This window comes from Callospermophilus lateralis, chromosome 12 (assembly GCF_048772815.1).
Source record: "Callospermophilus lateralis isolate mCalLat2 chromosome 12, mCalLat2.hap1, whole genome shotgun sequence".
Lineage (NCBI taxonomy): Eukaryota > Metazoa > Chordata > Mammalia > Rodentia > Sciuridae > Callospermophilus > Callospermophilus lateralis.
In genome coordinates this window covers 101,921,188-101,938,814 of record NC_135316.1, presented here as the reverse complement: position 1 = coordinate 101,938,814, position 17,627 = coordinate 101,921,188, and the positions used below count along the sequence as shown (strand labels likewise).

Here is a 17,627-nt window from a genome sequence, read left to right as displayed (position 1 = left end):
AGGATTGAACCCAGGGCCTCAAATGTGTGAGGTGAGAGCTCTACCGCTGAGCAACAGCCCCAGCCCCTAGACTGCATTTTTAATAATAGTGTTGGACAAATGTCAAGGTCATCACACAGGTTCTTTTATTTGACCAGGACTGGATACTTAGTGACCACTACTGCAATTGAGGAAACAAACAGTCTTTGAGTTTAGGATTGGGGTTGTGTATACCATAGTTAAGCCACCCATTAAGAGTTTTGGCATCCCACTCAACTCCCAGTTGAGTGGGATGCCAAAACTGAAATTTGAAAGATGCAAAGTCAATCAGCTTGTTTCTGAAAAGGATCAGACCTGGCCAGAGTCAATTGAAGGAACAGAAAGAACAACTTAGAAATGATTGAGGGAAGCCAAAGCTCTTGAGTGACAAGAAGATTGTCATTTCGCCCCCACCAGGTGACATTCTGTTCCCAGGTGGAACATAATGTAGAAAATGAAGCCATACAACCAGGTCAGTTTCACAAGTGTGTATCAGGTTGGTAGGGTTAACAACCAGATAAGAAAAGATGTATCCAGAGTGAGATGACCCCAGTGGAGGGAAGATGACCACTCGAAGGTGCTCCAGGGGCTGATTCTGCGGATCTGCAACTTGTGGTACTTCACAAGGCTGGGAGCAGGTTCCTAAAGGGACTGAGGCCTGGCCAGCGGGCTCTGGAGGGGGCCTGTGCCCGAGTGGGGACTGGTTGCTTCAGGGGCATGTGTGCTCCATATTGCTAGGAGGTTAAGATTCATTAAGATTCATTGAGGGGGTCGGAAGGCATGGTCCTCACATGAGCCTCTGGTCCTGTTAGGAACTTGGAGTGTGGGGGTGAAGGTTGTTTTTCAGAATAAGGCCTTGCATGCTTATTCATTCTTATTCAGTTATCTCAAACCTATATTATTAACCCCAAGCACCAAAATTCCTTCACAATAGATGAGTTTTACCAATGTATTACTTTGTTTTCTATTGATATCACAAAATACCTAAAGCAGAGTACTTAAAAAGACGAAGTTTATTTAATTTAATATTTTGGAGGCTCGAAGTCCAAGATGGGGCATCTTCATCTAGTCAGCCTCTGGTGATGTTGCCCTTGGCCACATCACAACATGCCGGGTGGCATTATGGAGGCAGCAGTGCAAAAAGGAAAGGTCACGTGGGGACCCCAAGAAGCGAGAGCAACAGAGGTCAGCTCACTCTTTCTATAGCCACCCACACTCTTAGGAACTCAGAATGGTTCCACAAGAACTGTGTTAATCCCTCCTGGGCCCTTGGCCTCATGACCTGCACGAGCCTCAGCTCTTAAAGGTCTCACCACTTCTTAACTTGTCCATATTATCCCCTTAAGGGATAAACTACATGCAAACCAGTGACCACTATTAGAACAGAAGCAGTTACTTTATATTTGGAGAGGGTTTAGTGGGGGACCACAGGTTTGTAGGTTTTTGGTTTTTTTTAAATCAGTTATCACCACAATTTTCTGCCCCTGTCACTTTAGGTTAGAAAGACTTGGTATGATTATATAAAACTATGACTAGAAGAAACAAATGGGAATATTACCATGCTCATGTTTTTCATGGGGAAAAAAGAGTCCTCAGAAGACAACGAAGCAACAAATATAATCTTAACACTGAAAAACCAAATAACCCAATCAATAAATGGGCAAAGGAACCAAACAGACACTTTTCAAAGGAAGAAATAGAAATGGTCAACAAAAATGAAAAAAAAATTCAATATCTCTAGAAATTAAAGAAATGCAAATTAAAATTATACTGAGATCTCACATCATTCCAGAATGGCAATTTTGAAGAATACAAGTAATAATAAATGTTGGTGAGGATTTGGGGAGAAGGGTACACTCATACATTGCTGAAGGGACTGAAAATTGGTGCAACTACTCTTGAAAACAGTTTGAAGATTTCTCAAAAAATTAGGAATGGAAGCACCATTTGAACCAGCTAAACAACTCTTTGGAATATATCCAAAACATTTAGAATCAGCATACCACAGTACCACAGCCACATCAATGTTCATAGCAGCACAGTTCACAATAGCTGAGCTAGGGAGCCCACATAGATGTCCTTCAACAGATGAATGGATAAAGAAAAAGTTATATATATATATATATATATATATATATATATATATATATATATATAGATAGATAGATAGATATAGATATAGATATAGATATAGATATAGATATAGATATAGATATATAGATATATAGATATAGATATGCAGTGGAGAATGAGGCAACCCTAAAGAAGAATGACTTTATGGCTTTTGCCAGTAAATGGATGGACTGGAAAATATTATGTTAAGTAAAATAAGCCCAAAATATCAAAAGTCAAATGTTTTCTCTGATACACAAAAGCTAATCTAAAATAAAGATGGGGGGTGATAAAAAATAAAAGATCAATGGAGTAGACAAAAGGGAATGAAGGGAAGAGAGGAGAGATGGGATAGGAAAGACAGTGGAATGAGTCTGACCTCACTTTCCTGTGTACATACATGAATATACCACAGTGGATCTCACCATCATGTATTTAACAAAATACCATAAGTAAATGGCAGAAAGATCAGTAGAGGAGAGTGAAAGGAACAGGGGGAGGGAGGAGGGGACGTGCTGGGGACTGAACTAAAACAAATTATATTCCATGCTTTTACAATTTTGTCAAAATGAATCCTATTGTTGTGTATAACTAAAAAGAACCATTTAACAAAAAGAGTTCATGAACTATTTTCTCATTGTCCCTCTGTATGTAAGTTGTTTTGATCCCCCACATTCTATTGACAATTTTTCTTTAGTTTCTAAGGTTACTGTGATGCCACAGAGTATACTTTTCTTTGTATTAGTTCTGCTTGGAGTTCATTGAAATTCTATATCTCCAATGGATATATGTTTAACTGTTTTCAAAAAGAAGTCAAAACAGATGTGAATGTAACTTCATCCAAGCTAAAACATATCCTTTACTCTCTTTCTGTAGAAAGTCCTAAGGTTAGTATTTATCTTCTGCATGTCAATGTCTGTTCTTCAGTAATGAACTCAGGGCACCAATGGAAGAGATCAGAGAGAATGAATGAAATTCAGAGAAATGATGAGCTGTTGCAATTGTGATTTTATTTCTCTTTTTAAAAAAATTCTCCCCTTCACTCTTTTTTTAATTTTTTTTAGTTATAGGTGGGATAACATCTATATTTTATTATTATTTTATTTATATGTGGTGCTCAGGATCGAATCCAGTGCCTCATGCATGCTAGGCAAGCATTCTTCCACTGAGCCACAGCTCCAGCCTCATGATTTTATTTCTTACCTAACTTTAATTTGCACCTGGAGAGTTTGGGGTCTAGAAAAAGGGTGCTATTCCAAGATGCCTCTGAGTATTTTTGGAATAGGCCTCATTGTTTTCTAATAAGGAAAGGCGTTATACTGCTGGGTGCTATTGTAGAAGCATTCTTCATTTGACAAAAATGTGGACTCCTGTCTAGAAATTTTAGATCCATAATTAAAATAGACCAAGAACATTCTGGAGTATACGTAGAAAATATATTTTCTATGTATTGATGTGTTTTCTAGACATTTACCATATTGGTCCAACAACAGAGGAAGGAAGAGTTTCCTGTTGTAGCACAGAATTTAAGGTTGACACTGCATCTGTACCTGTATATAAGAGATTTTTAGAAATTGGGAAAATCGCTTAACTATAAAATAGTTTCATTTGCTGCCAAATTAGCTATGTAATACTCAAGTTGTGGAAAAATTGATTTTTTTTTTTTTAGAACACAAATGTTTGTGCTTAAGGCTATGTGTTCATTGTTTAATTTATTGAAGTTCTTGAGTATTTCTCAATGCCTAGAATGGAAGTGAGAGATACAAGCCTAATTTTGGAGTGCTCATTCTACAGAGGTGACAATTCTGTGCAATGCATGACGTGACACAGGGGAGCTCAGAGTCTCTAGACGTGCTGAGGACTGTTACCTTATGTGGCCTGACAGCAAAGGACTTGAGCCCCTTGAACAGCGGAGGAGGTGTCTGCTGAGAGGGAGGCAGGGAAGCAGCGTGGAGCAGGCAGAGGGCAGGATGTGCCCAGCACAGTCAACAGCTATCTTCTTTCTCAGGGTTGGCCCCTTGCCACAGAAAATGAGAGGATAATGCATCTGACTTTTGTCCATTTAAACACTGGTCGACCACTGGAAAATCCTTTCAGAAGTGATTTTCTTTTTCTATGTTTTGCAAAGCCAGGAGCAGAAAACTGACATGGACAGTCCCTCTGGCTCAGTTTCCTCTGTCCGTCCTCCAGGCCTGCTTGTTACCTGGTGCAGTTCACGAGGCCAGGAAATGTTTCCTTCAGGAGTCACCATTTTCCTGCACAGTGTCCTGGCCATATCCCCACAAAGGCCGTGTCTCTTTCTGCCAACACACTCTGCTCATCCCACTGCACCGTGGATTTCTACCACTCCCCCATCCCCTTTTTTTCTTTTTTGTCCAATTAGGGAAAATGGAGTTAAATCTTGACAATCACACATAGCACATACTGTTTTTTTTTCCATAATTTCAAATAACATCTTCCCTGTAGGTGTAATAAAGAGAAATCTGGGGAGGGAAGAGGAGAATAACTTCCAGTGCTGTTCTCAGGTTTACTCTTATATTAACAATTCCTATAATTCACCAGAAAATGGTCAATTGGCAAAGCTATTAAACTCTAATGGTGGTTTATAGTGGATTTCAGCAGCCACTTTCTGTTTTCATTCAAGAACTCGAAGGAAATAAGGGACAGCAATTATTTGTTTTATGTTAAAATGGTCCTTTATATTCAGCCCACAGAAGCAAGTGGTGCTCTCTGTTGGTACACATGATCATTCATGGAAACAGTTTCTTTTCTGTTTGCTGTTGGCATCTTTTTCTTGTCTGTGCTTCTCTCCCAAACTTTGAAAAGTCATCTTTCTTTCAAGAGTGTCTTGATGTGCTCTAAACTTGGCCATATTCATTCATTCAGATTAATGACCAGAGAAAATGATCTCTTCTTAAAGGTGCAGTCTCAAGCAAGATAAAGTACAAAGAGCATGATAAAAAAAAAAAATGTTTAAATAGATAACCAGATGAGTGGGTTCAGTTACAGGTCCTACCACTTTCTAGCCTGTGCACCTTCATGAACCAGGGACTTTCACTTTGCATTTCTGTAGAACGTGATGGGTAATATGTGCCCTCATCTGCACCTGCCTCCTACTGATGAGACAGAGATTTTTCTTAGGATACAAGTGTAAGCTGTCAAATGCCAGTTGTTAGGGCAGTGATTCACCAATATTCAAAATGGGATTCTTGAAGTGAGAGTCAATAGGACTCATGTTCTCACATAGGTATGGAAGCTGAGAGGTTGGTCTCATAGGAGTAGAAAGCAGAACAGTGTTTACCAAGCCTGGGAAGACATGGAGGAAGGTGCACAGAGAGAGGACAGGGTGCTTTGGCTGTAGCACAGTAGGATGTGTACAGTTGACAACAATTAATTGTATATTTCAAAGTAACTAATAGAGAGGATTTTGAATATTTTACAAAAATAACACAAAAACTAATAACTCTGCGGTTATGGATGTGTCTGTTGCCCTGATCTGAATCTTACACATTGCTTGAATATATTGAAATGTCACACTGTACCCCATACATATGTATAATTACTGTGTATCAATTAAAAATAAAAATATGTAAAGAACACAAAGGGAAAACAGAGAGGCAGTTGCTATAGGATGTTCTGTAAAGAGCATCTTAACACACATTAATACATATTAGGCAGTCACCAAATAGGGCCGTGCTTTCCTTCTTTCCCTTATCTTTTCTTCCAAGCCTCCTGCTTTCTCACTGTCTGCTTTCATAGCAACTTTGCTGTGCTCCACATGATTGGATTTCCTCCATGCTCATGCTAATGTGTGCACAGGCTCAGAAACAGGGAGGTCCACTGAGCCATAGTAACCCCCTCCTTGGTTTGGACATTTGCTCTAGTGCACATTCTGGTTGTGCATTTCCATGGGATCAGAATGTGCATGGGTGGGCACTGGCTTATCTTCTATAATAATTTAACTCGTTTGTATCAGTAGAATTTATCAATGTCATATGCTTGCCAGTTTTATGAATAACATATATTATTAGTCTTATAACCAACCTTAAGTAGGTAATATATTTTACTTACATGGTAAACAAAAATTTCCTCTTTTATAATAATAAAAGTAATGATATCTGACATGCCTTAAGCACTCACCTTATACCAAAACCTTGCACAAATTCACTAATTTATTCCTCACAGACTAGAAGTTATGTTCACAAAGGATGTGAGGCAGTCTGTATCTTGTTGAGATGTGTAGAACCTTGTTCCAGAAAGACTGGGCTAGTTCTACTTCCCTAGTTATTCATTATCTGTACAACCTTGAACAAGTTCCTTAGTTTTTACAAGCTTTTGTTTGTCTACTTATAAAGTATCTCATGGTGTTATGAGGAAAAAACACATTTTTTTCCTGAATGGTGTTTTATGTTCTCTTAAACAATATCCAAAAATCTATCTATGCATTTTAAAATTTCTTTGCATTATCAGGAATATTTTCAGTGAGACAGTTGTCCCCTCAAGTATGAGACACTTTTGATGATTCACCTTTTGGTGTTCGGTAAACATCATAGAATCTGAACACAAGTTCCTTCAGAGTACTATCAGCATCCTGAGATACTTTAGTCTCCCACGACAAAGTGATTTCAAATGCAACCCAATGCTCAGATTTATTTCATTTTGGTTAAAACTTTGGTGGGTGATTTTCAACACACCGAAAGTGCTAAACTCAAGTGGAAAGCTTCAATGCTGCACATTTTTTTTTGTTGTTGTTCTTATCTATACTTGGTTGGAATATTTGTTTCCTTTTCCCCTTTATTAGATGCATTTAACAGCTAGAGACATGATACAAAATTATTTTTCTCACTGAAGACATCGGAATTCCTCTGGCTTGATGTCAGAAACAACTTCAGCAGAATTCTAAGCATGGGAGCGAAGAAATGTCACATGCAGTTTTAATCTGTGTGGAAAAGCTTCTGTCACTGAGAAATGAGCATGGATAAATATTGATTGTTTCTTTGAAAATGTTTTTCTATTTCAAAAGTCAGTGGTACCTCGATGTGCTCTTCTGTCTGACAGGCACCAGCATCTTCACGGTCTACGAGGCTGCCTCTCAGGAGGGCTGGGTGTTCCTCATGTACAGAGCCATCGACAGCTTCCCCCGCTGGCGTTCCTACTTCTATTTCATCACCCTGATTTTCTTCCTTGCCTGGCTTGTTAAGGTACTGGAACAAATCGTACTAATAAAGTCCCCGCGTTGGGCAAGTTCTGTAAGCCTTCTGCGTTTGGTGGCCAGCTGCCCCCTCATTCCCAGTGTTGGGTGAACATGGCTTGTCATTTTCTTTCAGAATGTCTTTATCGCTGTCATCATTGAAACATTTGCAGAAATCAGAGTTCAGTTTCAGCAAATGTGGGGATCAAGAAGCAGTACGACCTCCACCGCCACCACACAGGTATGGGATCAGCACCAGGATGTCACTACCCACTGAGACAGGGGCCGAGCCCGTCCTTATCAGTGGAACAAGAGCAAGGTGTGATGGGCTTGAACAATCAGGCACAGTTAGGAAGCTGTTCGAAAACACAGGTGCAGGACCCAAACCTAACAATTGAGTCTGACTTTCTCAGGGATGTTATGATGATGCTTATATATTTTTAGTAGCTCCTTGGGTGATTTAGATACAAAACCCAGATTGCCAGCCACATTTATTTTGGACCTTTGATTTGGTTCTGACATCACAAGTCTTCATAGGGCTTGCAGATCCAATATAGCAACTATGGAATTTCCTATTTTTATGAGTATTTATTCATGTAATTGCAAGCCTAGATAATGGCCCTTATGTACAGGATTAGAAGTTTGGGAGTGGAAAATATATTTCATTCAAAACAAACCAATCATAGTGTAATAGAGAATGGAAAAGATCCCTCACCACCAGGGCATGCCTGTGACTTTTGTGGAGTCACTATATATTTGGAAGGATTTACATAAGCACCCTGAGGAGTTGGAGATGGCCTACCATTTCCAATTAATGCAGCAGAGCAGTTAATTACATAAGAGGGTAATTCAGCAAAATTTTTGTCATTATTTGTGTTTTCATTTTGTGTGCTTGTTTTGGTGGTGGTTAGAAAGAGGAAGGGCAGGTTTATGTCTTATAAATCTTCATAGCACAGAGAGAAAATAAAAATTCCAGAATCAAGAATAAATGATATAATCCCTTTTAAGTATTATTTTAATATTAAAGTTTTAAAAAAGTATTATAATTCTACTCCCTTTTACTAACCTATTAGGACAAAGTATATGAAAGATTCAAGGTACAAATTTTACTTGGAAAACTTTCAGATCAAACTCATAGTTAGAATTATGTGTTTAGATGCTATTCAGCATACAAACACGTAGGAAAAACCTTATGATGCTCTAGCATCTTTACAATGCTATGGAGTCTGGATTGTTCTGAGCATTCGTCACAGACAACGATAGTGGTGATGCTATTCAATTTCGGCAAAAACAAAACGCAAAACTGCAAATTTCCTTGAAAGATTTTTTTTTCAAATGCTGTCTGGATTTTCCACAAAGGAAAGCCTTCAGGGAATCAACCACATCCAGTTCTTATTTTTTCTCTCCTCTCTTTGCAAACTGTGAGGTGTAATAAAGTTCCAAGACCTCTCTGAGGTGATAACCTCTCCAAGGGCATGCCTCCTGTCCCAGGCATTGACACCTAATGGCACATGGCACTGTGAACTCAGCACTTGAGGTGCATGCAGAGCCTCTGGAGTATGGCCTAAAATGTCTTTACTCCATATTATGTTGATCAGGTAACTCTGATGGGTAAAATCACAGCTGGAATAGTAATGTTTAGAGGTGCCTCCAAATCAGCCCACGGTATAGTAGAAAATGAAATGTGAAGACTTTGAACAAAGTTGTACAGAATTATTTCGATGCCAAATTGTACTTAATCAGGAGGCATAAGTCTAATTCGGAGGAAATGCAACTAGAGGTAATCACATAGAGAACTGTGAAAAACCTTCATTAAGAAAAGTGCTGTGACTGAGGACCAGGTTGCTAAGCGACTAAACTCCTGCCAGCATCCTCTGGTGGAAGACCACTTGGGCAGCCTAGCAACAGCCTCAGGCCCCGCCCACCCTCAATCCCCTTTGCCAGAGGCCCCAGGTGCTTTTCTGTATATGGAGGAGAGGCAGCATTTTCTGTGATTCTCTTATATTTGTAAAATCTGGCCAAACACTGTTGAGGAGGACGTTGAAAGTGTTTTAAAACACTAAATCACACGTTTCTGATTCTAACAGGATAGTCTAAGGAAATAAAATAAAAGATGGCATTGTAAAGCATGTCACTTTTCAGACTTGAAGTCCATTCTTGCCTTTCCCTAGTATGTGAAAATTTGCAGTAATTCCATATGAAGGTCTAAAGGGGTCCTGGGCATGATGGACTTGTTAATGTCTTAAACAATGTAGGCTTCCCACGACAGCCATCCATGTGTGTAGAAACACACACACACACACACACACAGAGTCATAGGACAAACCCACGGTGTCCTGACATCTTAGGCAGCTGGCTCTGATATGGACCATTTAGAGGCAAAACGGAATCAATGAAGAGGATTTTTCTCTAAAATAGCAAAGTAACATCTTTCAATTGAATGACTGCCACCAAATACCCTTAAGTCATAGCGTAGACCAACTACAGAAAAGTAATGCTGAAGGACTTACGGAGACGGTAACAAAGTATGTGTCAAGGAAGAAGGAAATGGTGTAGAAATGATCAGATAGGTAATCCTGAGTCGGCCTGAATGTGAGGAGGCGTGTGAGTTTCATACCTGCATAGTTCTTAGCCATGGGTGACTGTGGCCATGTGCCCAGTGAAGGACAGACTCCGGGGACTCGTGATAGTCCACACAGAGCTGCTCCTACCCAGTGTTGAGGTGGAAGAAGTCTTGGGCGTAGCATCTCTTTGATGCAGACCTTTATCCCTATATGTAGACAGACACCATCCCAATGTCCTCTGACCTACACTGACTCATGATAGAGAAGAGTCTATCCCAATTGTTCCAGAACAGCAGCGAAAGAGCTGTTAAGCCTTAGTGCCACCCCAGGCTGCTTTTTCTGTTATAGGTAGTGACAGGGACTCAAGCAGGCTTAGGCAGCCAGCACACACCTTACATTTGCAAATGTTAGGTCCAATGGGGATTCTTTTGGGGTTTGGTAAATAAACATTCTGCTTCTGTAAAGAGAGCAACAACTTCTGGGTCTGTTATAATCTCTGAACACTCTCACTGACACAAGTTTTTTGAATTGATAATCCCTAATTAAGATAGAAGATGGATAAGAATATGGTTGGTACAGAATTAAAGGGCACTTTTGAGTTTTTCTTCCTTTGGAATCCCATCAATACTCTTAGAACATGCCCATAGCAATTTTGCAGTGCAATGCCCAGTAAAAAGGCAGAAAACATAAATGAAAAGATGCATGATCAAACATGGAAAGAATTCTCACCTCCCCAAAAAACACTGTGCATAACTTGATGCTCAAAGATGGTACATTAGAAAAATGTGTTTACTTAGTACAAGACCATAGGTTTCCACATGAATGTACATCCTTAAAATATGAGAAAGCAATAGACCAAGTGTAGTCAGGGAAGGGCTCTCCTGGCAACCAGGAGTTCTGTCCAGTAAGAGGCCACAGGGATGGACCCCTGTACCATTACAGGAAGTCATGTGGAGATCGGATTTAAGGAGGCTGTCACAGGATTTATTATTGAACAAAGAAATCAAGCCAGGTATCCCCTGTCATTATTTGTGTAATTACCTATTTTTAAAAATGATTGATTTTGAAAGAATCCAAGTAGCATAAAATTTCAAAATGCATTGTAGACTTTCTCCACGTTGCTCTGCCCACAAGTGGGCGGCATCTTAGGTTTGGGATTTTAATTCAGTTCTCTAGCTGTTCCCTGGGCCACCAGGTTTCCTTCTCTCACAATAAGATGAGAGTAATGATGATATTTTGCCTGTAAAAACAATTCCAGAAGCATTCTTACTTTGCCTGAGAAAACAATTCCAGAAGCATTCTTACTTTGTAAACCAAGTGACGCACTATAAAACTCTAGCAGAGGCAAACGGACACCCCTGTGAGAATTGTCCAGGCTGACGTCTTCCTGGTTTCCACATGATTATATGAAAGGGAAAGGGCCATGGAAATCCATATCTGTAATGATTGGTGCCATTCCACCAAGTCACACTGTCATATTACGAGCTCTAATAGATACTGAGGGCAGCTCCAGGCACGGTGGAATGACTTTACAGCCCAACATATTTAATCTTCACAATAACATTGTAAAGTGCGTTCTGCTATTGTTACCACTTTGCAGATTAAAAAGTGACAGGGATTAGAAAGTTAATTAGTTTGCCCAATATTACATAATGGGCAACTGGTAGACCTGGGACTTGAGCCAGGCTACTGAGCTCTCAGAGCCTTCATTTGACTCACTACAAGATCTGACCTCCTTTTAATTTAGCCATTGGAAGCCCTACTGTCAACATGCTGTCTTCATTCTGGCCCCAAGCTAACTTCTCCTAACTGTTGGCTCAGAGGGACATTCTCATGCATAGTCAGTGAGAATGTGCATTGGAGGGTCTTTTCTAGGAAACTGTTGGGCAATATGTATCAGAAGCCTTAAGGATGTATATATGATTTGACCAAGACATTCCACTTCTAGGAATTTGTCCTATGAAGAATTTTGGACCAAGTCCAAGATTTATATTTAAGGTTGTTTATGGAGGCATTTTGGTAAATAAAAAGATTCTGAATGTTTAGCAATAAAGTTGTCGATTATAAATTATGATATTGAAATAAATGCAAACCATTAAAATAATCATTGAAGTTTATTGACATGAAGGTCTGCTGAAAGAAAATTAATACAAAAGCAAAAGGATTGTGTGTTTGTAGTCATGTGGTATATGGCACAGCCTCCGTTCCCAAATTTACTTCGTAGATTAAAATGGCTGTTGTAGCTCTAACCTTGATATATATATTCCAGAGAGCAAGAAGGAGAAATATAAGAGAAAAAGAAGGTTTCTGCTTAACTCTTATAGGCCAATATGTTGTTAAATGGTCAAGATCAACTTCCAAAAATCGACAAGAAATAATCTTTTTTTTTCCCCCCTAGAGGCTTGGTGTACCCATGAAAATTCTGACATTGGAAAACAGGGATAACAGAGAGGGACAGTTGGTAGCTCTCACCACGTTCCCATCAAGGACTGGAGTCTCTAAGAATTCCTGGATTCTGCTAACTAACCCAAGTTCTTTCAAAAATCTTCTGTTGTTACTACATGTTACTTTATAATTGAGGGACTAGAGAGAAATTGAACATGTTTTCATTTTTTTTTTTTTTTACTTTTTATTTCATACAAAGGAATGACCTTGACAGAACTCTTGTACTAACAATTAAATTGACTCATTTGATTTTGGTCTGCTGGAAAAATAATTTAACAAAGAAAATTAGTCTTTGACTGATCAAAGCAAATATAAGCCCCAGGGAGGCTTTGTAGTGTGATAAGACAGTATGGAATGTGTCCTCCAAACAGAAGACTCTTAGCCAGTGACTGACAAGTGGGCTTTGTCTTTTGTCCTTAAAAGGAGAATCCCAGGATTCCGACAGGAACTTTAAAAGGCATCTTAACAGGTTCGCTTTCCACCCATGTAGTATTCTCTGTGCTTGATTCTACCCCCAAGAACAGCTTTTAAAATGCATCTAAAAGGGAGAGTGAGCACTGTAAATGGACAGCGGAGATAAACAATCTGCAGTGGCATCTCTAGTCAAAGAGGCTGTGTGTAAAAATGGACCTTGATTTTCTCCTTTAAAAACTACATGTTCAGCCTGTGAATTTGGGCTTCACCGCTTATACAGAGGACAAGTGTAGTTTCTGCAAATGATCTGCAGTCCCTGCTGCTAGGAGTTTGAAATTATGATGATAAATCTTAGGTAATGTCCCTTGCATCATCTCATACAGATTTCCATCAACAATTACCCTTTTCAACACAAGGTCAGACTAACAGGAAGACATAAATAAGGGTGGCAAAGGAAACTGTATGTGTACCAAACAGTGACCTCAGGCAGGAATGAAACAGTGAATGCTTAGAGTTAAGTTTCTTTTAGGAAAATAAAACTTTGGAATTACACCCTGTCCTGTTACCAGCCCTCCTGCTGCCACACAGGCCTAGGGAACTGGGGATACAGTTTGTCAGTGGGAAAATATTTACAAGTGGGGAATGTCTCCCAGCTGGGTGTAATATTGATGCATAAGTAATGGTTGAGATAGTGGAATATGCAGTAAGATATTCAGTCAAGTGAGTGAATTTCAGAATTTAGTAGGTGTGAGTAGCCGGAATTTCAATCACTTACAACTTCTAAGCCAAAGACATTATGTATGCCCTTCATAAATATGCACCTGAAGTTTCTATTGAGCAAATTAGTTATGGCTTAGTTAAAATATTTGCACAAAGTCAACCAAATGACATGCTAGTTTGCTACCATTAAAATGACCCCAGTCTCTTTCCCTATGCTACATGCATGCTTCTGATATGATCTACTGTGAGAATATCTTTAATTATCCCAGTAAGAAGTGTCCACTAAAGATAAAAATCTACCACCTATGGTAAAAAGCATGACATTACACATCATGCTTTAGAATTCTAGCTTGCATTTTCTTCAAGATCTAATGAATAGTCACCAATAGAATGGGGATAAAATATTTATCAAAGCATTTCTCAGGTGAAGAATAGTGTTTGAGCAATTAGACACAATGCTTAGGTGAGGTAGAAATGGCCTGAAAAGTAACACATGCTCAATAAAAGGAAGTGATTATCTTGCTCTTGTTATTATCATTATTTACCTAAGTCTTCAGCGTTAAAATGAACATAATTGAAGTGAATCATTTTCTAAATATAAACCTATAAGAACACACATTTCCGATGACATAAACTATGCAGAAAGTGGGAGACAGAGTTCTTAGTGTTCCATGTTAAGTGTCTCTGACTCACCTCCCTCTTTGTCCTGAAGATGTTCCACGAAGATGCTGCAGGTGGTTGGCAGCTGGTAGCTGTGGATGTCAACAAGCCCCAGGGACGTGCCCCAGCCTGCCTTCAGGTACAGTACAATGCCATTAAAAAAATAAAAAAATCACTCAGTGAAGATATTTGACTTTTTATACAAAGAAATACAAGCTCTATATTTTCCTAGATTTATGGCCTAGTAGTGGGGGACAGTGCTTCACTCTACCCTGTATTCCCAGGACCTGACATCTTCTAGATACACAGGAGGCATTTGTGAGTTTGACTTTCTTAGATTCCACCTACAAGTAAGCTCATGTACTATTGGTCTTACGGTGGCTCGTTTCATTAGCAGAGTGTCCTCTAGATTCATCCACACTGTTGAAAATGACAAAATTTCCTTCTTTTCCATGGCTGAATGATATTCCATGTGGTGTATTTACCACATCTTTTTTATCCTTTATGAAATACATAATAAGTCATTGTAAATTATAGTCAACCTACTGCATTCTAGAATGCTAGAAGTTCTTTTCTGCTATCTAATTATATATCTGCAACTCATGATACAACCACCATTTATACCTCTTTACTACTATCCTTCCTACCCTCTAATGAACACTATTCTACTCTTTACTTCTTTGCAGTCTACATATTTTAGCTTTCACATATGAAAGAAATAATATGTTAGTATTCTTCTGTGCCTTACTTATTTCATTTAACATTATGTCCTGCAGTTCCATCCACGTTACCATAAATAACAGGATTTCATTTTTTTGTGACTGGGTAATATTCCATTCTGTATCTTGGCTATTGTGAATACTTCTGCTGTAAACAGGGGAGTACCATTATTTCTGATATGTGGGTTTCATTCCCTTTAGATAGAAATGCTATGGTGGGACGACAGAATCAGGCGGCAGTTCCATTTTTAATATTCTGTGGAATCTTCTCCATGTTTTCAGCAATATCTGTATCAATTTATGTTCCCACCAGCAGTGTACAAGTGCCCCCTTTTCTCCACATTGTCACCAACATATATCTTTTGTAATTTTTGACAATCATCATTCTAACAAGCATGAGATGCTGTGTCATTTGGTTTTAATCTTCATTCCCTGGCAGTAGTAACGGTCAGCACCTATTCATATACCTGTTGGCTGTTCTTATGTCTTCTTTGGATAAATGTCTACAGAGGTTCTTTACTCATTTTAAAAGCAAGTTATCTGTATTTTTGCTCTTTTGTTGCATGAGTTTCTTAGATATTTTGGATTTTATTCCCTTTACAGTCCAAGATTTGAAAATATTGTGTTCTCAAATTCTGTACCTTACCTTCCCATTTTGCTGTTGGTTATTATTTTCTATCCGTTGAAAGGATGAAGGTGGAAAGGGGAATGATTATACAAGTATATTGATAATATTGTCACTATTTTGTGATATCCTTTTGTCCTGTATTTGATGGTGACAACGCTGCTAATATACAACTACTGCAATTACATCCACTACTATTTCTACTAATACTCATAACAATAATAACAATGATAGCAGTAGCTGCTTTCTTAAAAAGCACTTTCACTAACATCCTTCATTAATCCATCCTCTGGTATTTACTGAACCCCAGGATGCACTAGACACCAAGACAGACCTGAACCAGCAAGCACTATCCCTACCCTCATGGAGCTTACAGTGTGCTTGAGGGTGGGTGGAAAAAAGCACGTTCGACTGGCAATTACAAGAGCAATGTGGTTTTTGAAAAATGTAACACTAGACATTATGAGACTGTATAGTTTGGAAACCTCTGTTTTCATCTGAGAGATCAAGTAAAGTCCTTATGAGGTAGTAATGTTTAAACAAAGACCAAGAGAATGAGGAAGGAAGTGACTAACAAGGGGGTTCACTACAACCCTGTGATGCAGAAAGAGTGGCATGCATATCTCATTTCCAAAGAAGAAAGTGAGTATTCAGAGGACCAAGGCAAGTCTCTTGAAGTTATACCTCCATCAAATGGAGAAGGCCAGACTAGCTGGATCTTCTGGTTCCCGGTCCCTTGTTTTATTCAAAAGAAGAAACATGCAGAAGATTACAGGTTTGTGATAGAAATAAACCATCAGAGCTACTTCAAGTACCAAATCAGAGTCACAGAGGACCCAAAATCTACTCAATGCTTGTGAATTGATACCTTGAGGTTGCAATCCAGAATTAGAAGGCAAGTCAGCCTCCAGTGTCAGGATGATTTGAAAACGGAAAGGGACAGATAGTGAGGGAAACACAGAGCAAGGACACAGTGAAAGGAACATGGGCGCCATGGTTCAGATGTTGGGCTTGTGTGGAGCTTCAGCCTCAGAGAGACTTTGCATGGGGCGTGCTGTGAACAGAGCAGCATATTGATGAGTTTTCTGAATGTGAGCCCCAGGGTTAGAAATATGGAGGAAGTCAGGTGATGCAGTAGGAAGGAAGATCCTTCACATCTTTGGTCCGAAAGCAGGCTTTACAGAGGAGTCCATGCTCAGGAAGAGTGTGGATGATAAATGAGATGGCCAGGGATGGGGGTCTGTTTGTGGTAGGCAGGAACTGAGAATAGAGAGCACATTTCCAAGCCTGAACCAAAATTAGTAATTAGTTAATAAATAAGTAAATGACAAGAATTCAGTAAGCAATATATTTAAGAGAAAATGGTTGTGAAATGCTTGCTGGCTTCTACTAATGATGGATGTCATAAAAAAAAATAGCAGGAAATGTGGGATGCATTGGACAAAATCGTGCATGTATAAATTTACTACAGTGAATTCCACCTTTATGTATATCTATAAAGCATAAATTAAAAATCAATAAATAAATGAGTGGAAGGTAGACCAGTAGAATAGGGGATGGAGAGTAGGGAGAAGGAAGAGGAGACTGAAATGCAGAGTCGTGCTTAAATCCCATGCGTGTGTGGTTACGTCAAAATGAACCCAGCTATTACCTACAACTCTAATGTACCAAAATAAGGGGAAAAAAATACAGAAAATCTGTCATCTGAAGCATCCACTCGTTGTGGGCTCTAGTAACAGCTCACCCCTAAGGACAAACAGTGGCACATGCTTCTTCTTTTTATCTTTAAACCAAGCAAAATGTGAGAATGTTCTCATTATTAAACGTTGACTCTAGAAAACCTAAAAGGAAAGCGCTTCCCTTCCAACCTGTCCTCTCCCCTTCCTCCCTGGGGGTCAAAGGTGAGTCCCTTCTTCTGGGCTGCGCACGCAGGCAGCCGCTCCAACATTCACACAGCTGCGGGTTTCTGCCTCAGGGGAGAGGTCGTCATCGCGCGGGTCTCCTCTTGCCCAGCACCTTTTCACACTCAGCTCAAGGTCATCTTTGTCCTCCCCAAACAGGTCAGGGACCTCGCTTAATTTCATCCTGTACTTGTCTTTGGTGCTTCTGACCATTTTTGAAAAACACAAATTAATGGCTTAACTAAATATTTAACGTCT

At 39.3% G+C, this 17,627-nt stretch overlaps 1 protein-coding gene across 2 annotated transcripts in view; it reads left to right on the top strand.

Annotated features, from left to right (window-relative positions):
* Nalcn (sodium leak channel, non-selective) overlaps nt 1-17,627 on the top strand; it is a 288,482-nt gene that overhangs the window by 78,454 nt on the left and 192,401 nt on the right. Inside the window, exons 7-9 of one of the 2 annotated variants that reach the window (XM_076872191.1) lie at nt 7,189-7,331; nt 7,458-7,562; nt 14,177-14,263. In XM_076872191.1, coding sequence (XP_076728306.1) covers nt 7,189-7,331; nt 7,458-7,562; nt 14,177-14,263 — 335 coding nt within the window. The remainder of the gene's footprint in view (nt 1-7,188; nt 7,332-7,457; nt 7,563-14,176; nt 14,264-17,627) is intronic. The other variant, XM_076872192.1, reaches the window with a different exon arrangement.